The sequence below is a fragment of the Chlamydotis macqueenii genome, chromosome Z (genome assembly GCF_036417535.1).
Source record: "Chlamydotis macqueenii isolate bChlMac1 chromosome Z, bChlMac1.mat, whole genome shotgun sequence".
NCBI lineage: Eukaryota > Metazoa > Chordata > Aves > Otidiformes > Otididae > Chlamydotis > Chlamydotis macqueenii.
In genome coordinates this window covers 17,555,076-17,567,900 of record NC_141593.1, presented here as the reverse complement: position 1 = coordinate 17,567,900, position 12,825 = coordinate 17,555,076, and the positions used below count along the sequence as shown (strand labels likewise).

The 12,825-nt window shown below is 41.1% G+C and overlaps 1 protein-coding gene across 1 annotated transcript; it reads right to left on the bottom strand.

Moving 5' to 3' along the window:
- Positions 1–11,910: 11,910 nt before the first annotated feature.
- HSPB3 (heat shock protein family B (small) member 3) lies at positions 11,911–12,557 on the bottom strand. The gene has a single exon (XM_010127811.2). The coding sequence runs from the start codon at positions 12,493–12,495 to the stop codon at positions 12,046–12,048; it is 450 nt and encodes a 149-aa protein (XP_010126113.2). The 5' UTR covers positions 12,496–12,557; the 3' UTR covers positions 11,911–12,045.
- Between the last annotated feature and the right edge of the window lie 268 nt (positions 12,558–12,825).

The window sequence follows — 12,825 nt, the reverse complement described above, 5'->3', positions numbered from 1 at the left end:
CCCAGCCTAGGATTTCAGCCCAAAATTCTTTTATCACTTAGCTCTGGAAGTCTCTTAATTAGCCAATACCCACAGTGCCCAAAGAACTACGTAGTTCACCACACAACCAGCTCTTTGGTGGCCAGCCTAGTGGAACGTGTTCGTGTTTGCATCACCTGGGCCACCATCTCCAAACCCAAGCACTAAATTGGCAGCAGCAAGTTTACAGAGGGCAGTTCTGAGTAGCAGTGCTAAAGTAAGGAGCATCAGTCTCCCTTTGAGAGAGAGCAGGCAGCTGCCCAGGGTGGTGCAAAAACCTTGACTTCAGACAACTCTGTTTCGCAGCCTCTGGGTTTCCCCACCAGCTCGCTTGGTGCTGGTGGAAGCACCCTGACCTGGCCTGGTCACGACTACCCTGCCCAGCAGGTTCCGAGCTGCTCCTCAAGCCCTGCATCAGCATCTCTCAGTGCTCTTAGAACTGACAAAGCCCTTTTTCCACCAAGGCTAGTGATTGTCAGCATTCTGCTGCTGCAGGTGGTGCACCATCAGCATCTGCCTTTGATGCGGGCGTGGTTCTGTTCTGCGAAATGCAGAGATTGCTGCTTCACCATTTCCACCGTCCAGCATGCTGCCCTCCACCCATGTGGCCAACCTAGAGTAAGGACTAAAAGCCCAATAGGAGGTAGATGTGGGTCGGTTTAACCTTGATCTTAGATTTCATCCCAAATTCTGACTCCTGCGAATCCAGATGAGTGATTGGGGTTTTGTCTTCCTTCTAAAGTTACTGCTAACATTGATCTGGGGAGTCTTGTGCATTCCTGTGAATCCTCACAGGCTGAAATACAGAAAACTCGCTCCTGATCTGCCTTTTCTGTACCACTTACTATTTTATAGATATATTACTGCACCTTATTCAACTCCTTTCCCAAACTCTTCCATCCTATTCGTCTTAATTTCAATGTCCTTAATCATTAATGTTGTTTTCTCTGGAGCAGTCTTTTTTTTCACGTGAGGTGATCAGTGCTGGAAGTGATGCTGAACTACTTGATTTGTGTAAATAGACACATTTAAGATTTGCTTTCCTTGAACAACTTGGAGTGATGAAGAAGATGCCTTACGCAGCTGCAAAACCAGTTCAGGAATGGAATTTTGCTGCTCCAAGTGCTCTTCCTGACAGCTGTCAGACTGCGGCTGTCACGGCCAGGGCAGGACAAAGGGATAACGTTGAGCTGGCCACCTACCTTACTTCCTCGGGCTTGGTGGCAGAGGTGGCAGCTGTCTTGCTTCCCCCTGCCCCACTTATTGCATTAGATCTGACATTGTCTCAGTAAGTACTGGCTCAGTATTTGTATCTCAAGCGGACACAAGCAAAGGCATCAGGTGCAAGCACTGCTACCAGGAGAATCTGAAGGCATAAGATCTGTAAATCTAATGAAAATAATATTTCTTAAATAAGTGTAAACTAGTGAAGTAGTTATTCTCTAAAATCTTACAGTTTTAGCTTGAGATTTTAACAAAAAATAAATTACATGAAATTGGGTTGTGCTTTTTCAGGCACTAATGCAATCAACAAGGCAAAATTATGAAAGGAAAAAGTGTGTTATATTATTTCCCTAGTGGGCAAAACTGCAAAGATAATTTGGAACAATAATGAGGTTGTAAATGACATTTTCCATCTTCCTCCCACTAGTGAGCCAATTCTGATTACCACTGTGAGCAGGTACTCTGTTGTGGATGTCAAAATTAACATTTTTAAAAGCTCAACAGTTATTTTCAAGAAAAACAAACCTGCGAAATTAGAAATCACCCTAAAAAGGATTTTAAAAGAATTTGAAGATGCCCCCTTCTTAGGCCCTTGTTAACCATCTGCAGTGCCAAGTAGAAGAGCTGGATTGATTGAGCTTTTTTTCTTGTTCAGAGTAGCAGAAGCAAGGATTTCAAAATAAGAATGGCAGATACTGACTTATAGCATTTCAGCTGCACAAAGCATGTATCTGAGTCCGGAATTTCTACCATCTTCATTGGGAATTGAATTTTCAGAGCCAAAGTGTTATTCTGATCCTATTGAGACTAATAACCTATAATTCAGTGAAAATGTTTATTATTTCATGTGTGTCTATGTATTTGTATTTTAGGGGGTGAAACTGAAAGCCAAACTAAAGCCAAATGGCTACCGATATCTATGTGTGGGATATCTTATTGTTTTAATTTTGAGTTAGGTATAACAAGACCCCTGAGAATATATGCTGAAAGAGCTGTTTGAAAGCAGCACGATTTATTTTTCTGCTCAGATGCAGAAGCTTTTGGGGAAAAAGTAAGGATTTTAAGCTATGTTGAATTAGGAAAAAGTGAATGAGTAAAGGCTCTGAAACCAAACCGTAACAGAAGTGTGTATCACTCCTATGTAACTTTTCCTTGAAGCCCCCACATCTTTCCTTCTTTATTTTGTTGATTTTCCTCTATGCTATCACTTTGCTGCTTTGTTAAGAAAAGCAAAGTGATTTTCCATGAAAGAAGATGAAGCACTTAGCCTTTTTAATTTTGATGATACCCCTTTGTGGACCCTGGAAAAACTGTGTCTGGGTATCGAACAACGTCCTAGTAGGAAACACACTGAGTAGTGCTTTGTGCAAGGAAATGGCTACAAACAGGCCAGTTTTCATCAGTGGGCAAAGTCAGTCAAATGCTTACTCAGTATGTTTTTTTGTTACTATTTGTGTTGTGTCTCTGGATGATTTTGTTTTCCTGGTTTGTTTTTTGCTAGATTTTGTTTTGGGTTTTTTTTTTCGTCATAACTAGGAATAATTATATTTTTTTTAACTGTAAAGATGGATAATAAATTTCACTTAAAAGGGGAATAAACTGTTTTTCTTCCATGTCTACATCATCTGTAACTGTGGTGTCCAGTTCCCAGTCCTCCCGGAACAGCAGGTCAGGGTCCGTGGCAGGGCTGCCACTAGAGGGCACGAAATGATTTTAAACACTGAAGTTACCAGACTAAAAGCAAGTAAATACTTTAAACTAGCAAAGCAGCGAAGAAAATGTAATAAATGCAACAAATATGTACTTTTTTTCAGCTTCCAGAAGATCGAATGTGATTAGCTTTCAAATGTCTTGTAGAACCATACTTTAAAACATAAAACAGGTAACAAATGGAGACACCTTATATTGGCTATGGAATTTAGGAAAAGATGCAGTGGAATTTAGAATAAAATAAATTATTTTTTAAGTGGGAACATAAATTAAGCAGAAATTGCATAATTGTTCACGGTAGGTTGTGTAAAATTAGAGACAATTGAGCAGAAACACTGAGGTTCTTGTTTGACCTTTGTGATACGTCCTAACTCTCTCAGCCCCAGTTTTTGTGTAATAGATGGCTGTTAGTCAGAAATTCTCCCCCCTCCATTTCACGTTGCTTGGAATGCATGCCTATCTCCATTCCTTGTCTGAAGAGATAATGTTTCATAACCATCTAAGGATGCTGTCAAGGTAAATCCATTATGTATGCAGTTCTTCCGTGCTGTGGCAGCGGTGGTAAGTGCTAGATAGACCTTCTGGATGGTGTTGAGAGCCTTTTGTGGTTACAGACAGTAGGGCTTAGTCAACTGCCCATCTCTTGACATGTATACAGGCAGAAATTAGCTCCTAAACGTAAAGACTGAGACACAGCAAAAGAGGATGCATGAGCCTGCTGTGCTTTAGCCCAAGCAGCTCAAGTCTTTGAGTAGTAATCTTGGTCTAACATAACCTTTCATGATAAAAAACATTTTGTAAAAAGCAAGACTGTGAGCTAAGTGGGTAACTGGTAAGGAAATCCAGATGAGGCCAACTCTATGTCCATGTCTCATACAAATGTGGCATGAAAATAAAATTATCTCAGCAATAGACCCACTGTATAGGATAAATAAAATATGGTATAGCAAGAATGAAGGATTGAGCATTCATTGATTTTCCATGTGCAGGTATCTTTATCCTCACCCAAGATACAGAAATTGCAGAGAGGACCTCCTTGTGGGTTCTGTACCTGTGTTAACTCTGGCCACTCCCCACAGGGGTCTATCATGGGAAAAAATAAATGCTGCTGGGTTCTAGAAATCCATGGCACTTGGGTCCTGTGGGATGAAGGGATTTACACCAGCCCTGAAGTTGCTTTGGCCCTGTGCAGAGAAGTGGCTGTCAGAGGCTGGCCTCGGAGTGAAGGACTGCTCACTGGTAGTTCCTTGGTTATAGCCATCAGTTGGTCAGGACTGTTGAGCCTTAACTCGACTTCATGTGTCTATGAGTTTTTACTGTCCGTTGTGGAACCTTAAGAGAGTGACTTCTCAGCCCCTGGAAACCAGAACAAATTCTTACTAATTTAGGCAACAGACTAGTTTTGATGGCAGCTTGACCATCTAAGTATCTTCCATTCTCTCGGTGCATTCTGCTAGCAGGAGGCAGTGACATTAAATTCTGAGTGAGATTGCTGTCCTGTCTTCAAGGAGGAAAATTTAGCTTGTGTTGTTGCTTGAGGACATGGAGTACAGAAAGGATGGTCAAGAAGGTGGTGCTGCTGTTGTCTGTGTCAGCTCAAGAGATGAATTCTGAGAAGCTCAGGGGCTGAAAATGACATTAAGTTACTCTAACGTAAATGTTTTATCTTCTGGGTTCTGCTGGTCTTTTGGCAAACATAGAGGCCTGCAAAGCATGGTGAAGAAGGTTCCTGTTTGGCTCTGTATTGGTGAGAAGGAGGATGCTATGAATTGCTTATCACAGGTTGCAGCCTGTCATTTCCTTACTAAGCCCTTGTTTTAGGAGGGATTTCAGCACTGGAGACATACTGGGCATCCCATAACGTTAGTGAAATTATAATATCCTAAGAGAAACAGTGTCAGAACCTGCCTGTGGCTGTTCTGTATGCATTTAGAAGAATGTTTTATTAGCTAATAAAAAAGTCATATTCTTTATGAATACAGAACTCTATTCATAAAGCAGAATTATCTGAATTTAAAATATATTGTTATAAAAGGGCAAGTGAAAGTAGAAGTGGAAAAATTAAGAAGTTGATATCAAGCAATAACAATTGATAGTTATGAGAAAAAGCTAAAGCTATAGTAAAATTATACAGGTGGTATATTTATTATTATACCAAAGGTATATTAAAAATTATGGCCAGTGGGAAAACAAGCAGGACTTATTCAGGAAGAAAAAAAATCCTAACAATAGTTCAGATGAGTAAGGCCTGAAGATGACAAAGCTGCCAAGGGTGATAGAGGAGAGACATTAAATATATCTAAGGTTATTCAATAAATATTTCTGCTCTGTATGTGGAAAAAATGATATTCAGTTTTCCATGTTGATTAATTCCTTTGTGTTTTGTTAGTAACTAAAGAGGGTGTTTAGCAGCAGGTGTTAAACTTTTATAACTTTGTAACTCACAACATCAGGATAGTAAAAAGACTGTCCCAAGAGATGTCCTGACTATTACTTCTTGTTTTGGGGGAAAATTTATATCACTGAGCAAATCTCAGAGGGCTGCTTTTTGTTTGCTGTGGTGATTATTAACATTCAAACAATTTTTGGAGGGGTATGTTGAGTTTTCCATCAACTGAAGTCTTTAAATATAGATTTGATATCTTAAATAAGTGTTCTTTTTCAAGCATATTATGGGCATCATGAGGAAACTAGCAAGTGAGATGATGTGGGTTCTGTTCAGGGGATCACACTGGGGATCGTCACTGATCCTTCTGACATTTAAACCTATAAATCTGGAAACCTTAACTGTTTCCACATTGTAACCAGTTCAGGCTGAAGTTTCTAGAAGGTCTCAGATAAATATTGCTGTGGGTAGTATGACAGAATGAGTCTCAGAGTTCATATTTCTGCATATATTTGCCTCAGAGTCTCCTAGTCTGCGTTGAGTCCCTCTCACTTTCATTCCAGGATCAAGCCCTAAGGCGTCATGTATACATTAAGGCAGAGAGTGTATTTATGGTGCATCTTATACAATATATACTGATCATGACACTAGGACTTGGATTACCGTGGTAAATTACAAAAAATATACTTGAAATACTGTTAAAATGCATACAGCTGTTACCACTGCAGGTAGCTCATGAGTTTCTGTCTACCCAACATCCAAACTCAAAATCAGCTCATTCGCAGACAAAAGCTGCACCCACTCTCAGTATCTACACTGCTGCACTGCTGCGGTGTCTGTGGAACAGCTAATTCTAGTGTTCAGGCTGACAGGATGGATGGAGTGCAACTAATGAGGAGTGGAACTAATAATAAAGGAATTATTGACCCTGGAACCCAAAAAGTCTTCTGATCCCATCTTACCTCTCATTTGGAGTCACACACATGCAGGAAACCACTCATGTTGCACCGTTTGGACATCTGAATCAGCCACAGGAGCAGCCAGCTGAGCTCTGCTCTGCATTAGTACTCCGGTGAGTGTACCCGGTTTGTAGGATTCCTATGCACAAAGTTCACCCAGCATATGAAATTTTAAAAGCACAACAGTATTTATTGCTCTATTATAGCCTTGCATAAGCAGTTACCAGCATAAGCAGTCACAGTTCCTAGCATAAGCAGTTACTAGCCTATTGTTTTTGCCTTTATGAGGGTCTTACCAATCCGACTAAGCTGGAGACACCGCCGAGCAGGAGGATGATGATCAGCGGGGTCAGAGCAGAGAAGGGAGGTATGTGCAGCACCTTCAGGGCATCCCCTGTTGTTCGTAGAGTGAGCTCTGGGTCCTTTTTCTCTCCCTCTGCTCTGAGCAGCCTCTGTTTATACCCTCAGCAGATTCAGTGGAAGAGTACTGCCCAGGTGTTGATGCACGTGTGGCCAGCGCATGCAGCAAGGCCTGCCAAGTACGTGCCCTGCTGGCTAACAGCAGTTCCCGGATAGCAGCAACATCCTGCTCGATAACAACCTTCCTAGCTCCCCTCTCCGAGATAACAACCCTCCTAGCTCCCCTCTCCGAGATAACAGCCCTCCTAGCTCCCCTCTCCGAGATAACAGCCCTCCTAGCTCCCCTCTCCAAGGTGGCGTTCTCACAGCTGTGTGCAGCTTGTAATTTCCCACAGTGGCCCTATACGGACCATCACTGAAATCCCTCACGCAGTGGGAGAGAGCAAGATGCCAGTCAGCCCCAGAGGCTGCGCGGTGGCACCTGGGTGAGCAAGTCTTGCTGGATCAAACCAACTCCATGCAGAGCTACCGAGAAAGAGGACTGCACATGTTGACTTGTGTCCAGTGGATCAGTAAACCAGCTTGTACACCAGTTTGAGGTGGTGAGAACTTCACTGCAGAAATTTTGGGGTGGCTAGTTCAGATAGGGCACTCACACTTTAGCCCCAGTGTCATCCAACTCTGCTAAGAGCAAGTGAAACTTCTGGAGATTCTGTCATGGTATCTCTGCTTACATGATGGGAATGTACAATTAATGGATAGGAAAATTGAAGGGATGTGCAACTGGAAAGAAACATATCTGCAGATAGTAGGTGACTTATTATTTCATCCTAGCACACCAAGGCTATACTCCATGTATGGTATTCCTTTTCTATTAACAACCTAAATTTTTAAAAATTATTTTGAAATGTCTTTCTCAGCCCTTCAAAATGCTCATTTTATCAAAAAGTCAAATATTTCTCATAGGAGATTTAAATATTATGCCTTAAAATATTTATGTATCTCTCTCTGAGTGTGTGTATATATATATATATTTGGGGTTGTTTTTTCCTTTTTGTTTTCCTGCTCCCTATCCTTACCTGAGACACCTCTGGTAGGCTTTCTTGCTGGCTATGTGCTGAAGCCCGCCCTGGTCCTACAGTTTTCTGTTTCACCTTTGTGCACAGACCTGTCCACGGCTGCTTCTGTATCAGCTCACAGGGCTCAGGAGCACCATACTTCGTCATCAGAAGGGGGGTACTCGCTGGGGTTGGGGCCAGCCCAAAGCTCACTAAACACACCAAGGAGCACGAAAGGAACTGTAAATGATTCTCTACCTGCATCAGTCCTCCTTGTGCAAGCAGCTACTAGACGTACTTCCCCCTGAAAATGCTGGCTTCAGCAGTATTACCATGTGGCTAAAGAGTGTGTCTTTTTAGGGAGATTGATGGGGTTTGCGGTAAGGCTACAGCCCACTGTGGCACACAGAGCTGAGACTCCCATGCTAGCACTGACCTGGTGGGGAGTCCTGAGCTGGAGTGCCATGCTCGTCTTTGTCTGCCTGTGAAAGTCTGTTTGATAAGAGGTGGTGTTTTAGCCGGAGCATAGCGATGGACAGTCCGTGCTTTCTGGACCTGTTTTGGCACCCAGGGACAGTACTTCTGGCTCCAGAGTCAGCACGAGTGGGGCCAGCTCAGGTGTCTCTGCTCTAGCGTACAGGTCTAAGTCCTCAGACTTACCTGCTGCATTCACAGTGCAGGGCCGTTGAGACACTGTCCTCTGGACGAAAGGGACCAGCCGTTGGCTCTGGTAGTCAGCAAGACAGAGGTCAGTGTCTCTTTCAAGTAAGAGAATGTGCACCCAAAATTTTCAGAAATATTCCCACTCCCATTAAAAGCCAAATCTTGTACTGTTACTCGGATGAAAAAGCACATTTTCATTCCTGCCTATGAACTAAGTAAGGAACACAAGATCTGTCCCTCTTAGAGGGAACATTGCCACCGTGATACCCCAGGGGTTTCCTTTCCTCTTTTCCAATGCCCAGGGCTGTAGCTGCGCGGTTACTGAGTGACTGACGGGTGTCAGCCTCGGCTCACTGCACCCCAAGTATCGGATTGTATAGAGAGATCTCAAATGCCCTCGATGTAGCCTGAACTATAAAAAGGCAACAAGTCCAAGGCATTTGAGGGCTTTCTGCCCAGAGGGATCACATGGAAATGTATGTTTGTTGCCTTGCTTTTGGAAACTAGTGCTGATACTGAGACATTTTCTTTTATGAAAGCATTTTTCGCAGTGCTTGGAATCATGCATGAAATAATCTTTGTCTGTTTGGAGGAGCAGTCTGATAAGTTACAAAGGTAATCCTTCAGTGATGAGCACTGAGAAGGCTCCATAACACTTGCTCTACAGGGCCTGCAGCAGCTTTTGTTGCTTATTCTGGGCCTGAGTTTTGTAGGCAGCCCATATCAGGGTTCTTAATTTAACCACATCAGGATATCTTAAACTTGTCGTAAGATGTAGCTGTTCTGAAATCCTTTGCTGTTGATAAATTCTCATTCTGCTGTCCATGGGCAGTATTAGCAGCTTTCTCCTTGACATTCACATTCCTTTCTAATCAGATTATAGAAGTAAAACATCACATACAATAGGTGAAAACAGCTCTTTCCAGACAATTTGGAAATGCTCTGCCAAGTCCTTTGAGGCTGTTCTGGTAAACACATAAAAATAATTCATCCAAGAACTTTTGATAAACTGCCACTGAAAAAAAAGGAGAAGCACTTTGCATTGTTTTTGGTGTTAAAACGCAGGAAGCCAGCAGCAGGTCCATACTCCAGTGTGGTCCCTGTTACACGAGTGCTCTGATGCTGGGCCAGAGCAAGTTCCCATTCACCACGGAGCACGCATTTGGTTTTTGTAAAGCTTTGGGTACTACAGAGGGTAAAATCCTCCTGGGTACGTCCTTGCCATGTTTGCCTCAGTACTTTCCAGTGGTTTCTAACTGATGACGCTGTCAGCAAGTATAAACCTGGGCATGGAGAGATGTGAAGAGACCTACAATATACAACAGCCAAATGCCAAATTCCCCATCCAGTTTTGTGAGGCAGGCCTGCACACACAAGCAGGGCTGTGTGTAGCCATGGCATTTCACGTATATAGAACAGATGATATGATTTCAGCTGTCTGGTCTAATTCCTTGCCAAGTTTCCAGTAGTTTAATCATGGTCTAATTTGAAATAATTGAATCAGTTATGTTTTTTTTAGAACTGCTTTTTCATCTCTGGGGCTATGAATACCATCACTGCAATCATAGGTAGAATAATTTTTATAATAACCTACAATTTTAAGTGATCAAATTTACAAAATCCTCTATAAACAAAAATCACCCAAACAGGTTACTAACTGATGATAGTGAACTCTGTCCCAACAGTTGTGCCATAAGGTGATGTGTAACCATGAGTCTAAACTTGTGAGGTTTTCTGAAGTTGTTGAGCAAAGTTTAAATCCAGACTTGTGTCTAAAATTATTTTTTTTAAAATCCATATTACATCTTCCATCAGATTCCTGGCTGAGTAAGGTTCTTAACCTAAAAGGACTGAAAATCTAGATCCAATTTTCTAACATGATTGTTTATTTTCTCAAACTGATACACAAACTAAACATAGATAATATGAGGGAAAAGTGTGGGTTGAGTGCAAATGTAGGGACATATGTTTTATGTTTGGTTTGGTTTGTTAGAAAACATTAGGTTCTTGACTTCTACTCTGTTAAAAAAAAATGAAATAATAACACACAATGTAAGTTTACAATCCAGACCTTATTCTGCATTTCTTGTACAAATTCTTTGTGAGTTTTAGCACAAATAATACATAAAATGCAAGAATTGGACTACCCACTTTTATGAAGTCAATTGCTTCAAATATCTTGAAATCTAAACAACCATGACATAAATGTTTCTAATGAATGGACATGTGCAGAAGTACAAGCCTAGGGCTTTCATTTGAAACTAAAAGGACTCTCTGGCTTCAGCTAGCGAGAGCCTGGGTTTTGTTCATCAGAGTTTTCTCATATTCTTAAAATTGTATTTGTATTCATTTTCATTTGAATATGTTTTTGATTTGTCCAAACAGCAGATGGCCATCATAAAGAGTCTGTATTTAACTTGGCACTTTCCATCCCACATTCCTTTACTATTCTTAGCACAGCAGTCATACTCATCTCCAGTACACATAAAAGGAGGCAGTTCGACTTGCAGCTGCAGGTCTCCTCAAATGTTTGAGTATTTACAAACTCACTTACAGCACTTTTTGTTTTTAATGTTCAGAAGACCAGATGCTAGATATAGTGGGTGGGTTTTTGGTTTTTTTTTTTATCTCTGCCACTCTTATGAAATGAGAGAAACTGGGACAGAAATTAAACTTGTGTCTGTAGTAAGGAACTCCTGGACTTAAAATTGCATTCATATAGAGCCCATGTTTGTACAGGGAGGGTGGAACTATACACAGGCAGAAAAATTTGCTCTTGAAGACATGAACTGTCAAGCAACATGAAGAATAAAACAGTCATCTGTTTGAAAAACAAGACTATCTAAAATATGTAAGAATAAAGGCATCTATGCTAGAGTAATGCCTTTTTATTACTAGGGCTTCACAAGGAAGAATTTGATCCTTTTGACTGTTTGTAAGCAATATATTTTTTATTCAGTTGCTAATGTATATGTTAAATAAAACCAATTTTCTACATCTCTCCGATTTTTTCTTTTAAATTAATTTGTCTTTGACAGAAAGTTTTTCTAATTACTGTGTTTTCAAGCAAATATAGTCAGTGATTATTCTTTTTTCTTATAGTTTCAGACATGAGACACACTTCCAAGAAGTAATCTCTCAAGGTTGTTTTTTTTTAATATATAAACTTAAACTGTAGAAACAGGTTTTTGGTTTTTTTTCCCTGATAGAATCCTTCAATTTGTGTTCTTTTTCAGAGCCTATGGAAGAAGAATTTAATCTCAAAAACTATAAAACAGAATTTTGGTACATAAATTAAATTTCCATAAGACTCACAACCTGACTACTGCTTCTTTAATGATTATGACTACTTATTCCTTAGAAGTACAACTCCTTCTGTTGAACTCATATATTATCAAATAGATTTTTTTTCTCTTGCTGTGACTAGCCTAAATTTTCTACTGTCAAAAAACTTGGCTTTCCAACACATATCTAGCTGGAGGCAAGCAGCCTAACATTTCACATCAAATAATAAACTCAGCACACTGAAAAATATATACAAAGATTTTCCTTTACTGCAACATAAATGCAACCACATGCTTAGTACACTGTACAGCATTGCTTGTATTATATAATTTTGTTATATTAAGAATAATTTTATCTCACCAATAAACTATGGACAAGACTCTTATTTCTTTCCCACTGAGTTCTTCATTTCAACAACCAAAATGCCATCGTGGCAGAAAAGTGCAGACAAGTCTTTGTTCTCCACCCCATTAGGTAATTTGTATTGTCTGGTAAAGCTTCTGGATATGAAACCATGTTCGTCCATCCTGGGTCCGTGCTGAGCTTTGATCAGGAGCCAGCCTTCGAAAGTCTGAATAATGATATCTTCAGGGCGGAACTGCACAACATCCAGCAAGACCTGAAAGTGTCTGTTTTCCTCCTCCTGGCCGCTCTTCCCAGCCCCGGCTGTACTTTCCACAACACACCTTCTGTTGCTCACTGCGGCTGTAGAAGGGCCTGGCAAAGCGTATAAAGAGTGGTCCAGTTTGTGGGCTTCCAGCTCTTGGAGAGCAAACTGCTCTTGATAGCGTACGGGAGTTTCCACCCAGTGTCTTGTAACAGCTTCTGCCATTGCTGAGGCAGAATGATCAGTTGCTGCTTCTCTGTCGCTTTGGGGAAAGTGCTGAGTCGGAGCAAACTCTTCCCGGTCATATGCCTTACCCGCAGACTAGTTTATCAGTTGATGTCGCCTTTCACTTTTAGCACAGGCAAAGCTTAACATTTAATAGGGCGTGCCATGCTCCAGCGCAGGGAGATTCGTTTCGTCTTTTATCCACTAACAATAGGGCGCTATTTATAGTGCTGGGGTCTTGAGTGGCTTCAACACGTGCACAGCTTTCATGCATAAGCAGTAAAAGCAAAATTTTAATGCACCTCCGATTATTGCAATATTTTGTCATAA

Coding starts and splice junctions, on each gene's coding strand:
- HSPB3 (XM_010127811.2), bottom strand. CDS start 12,495: ATGGCAGAAGCTGTTACAAGACACTGGGTGGAAACTCCCGTACGCTAT.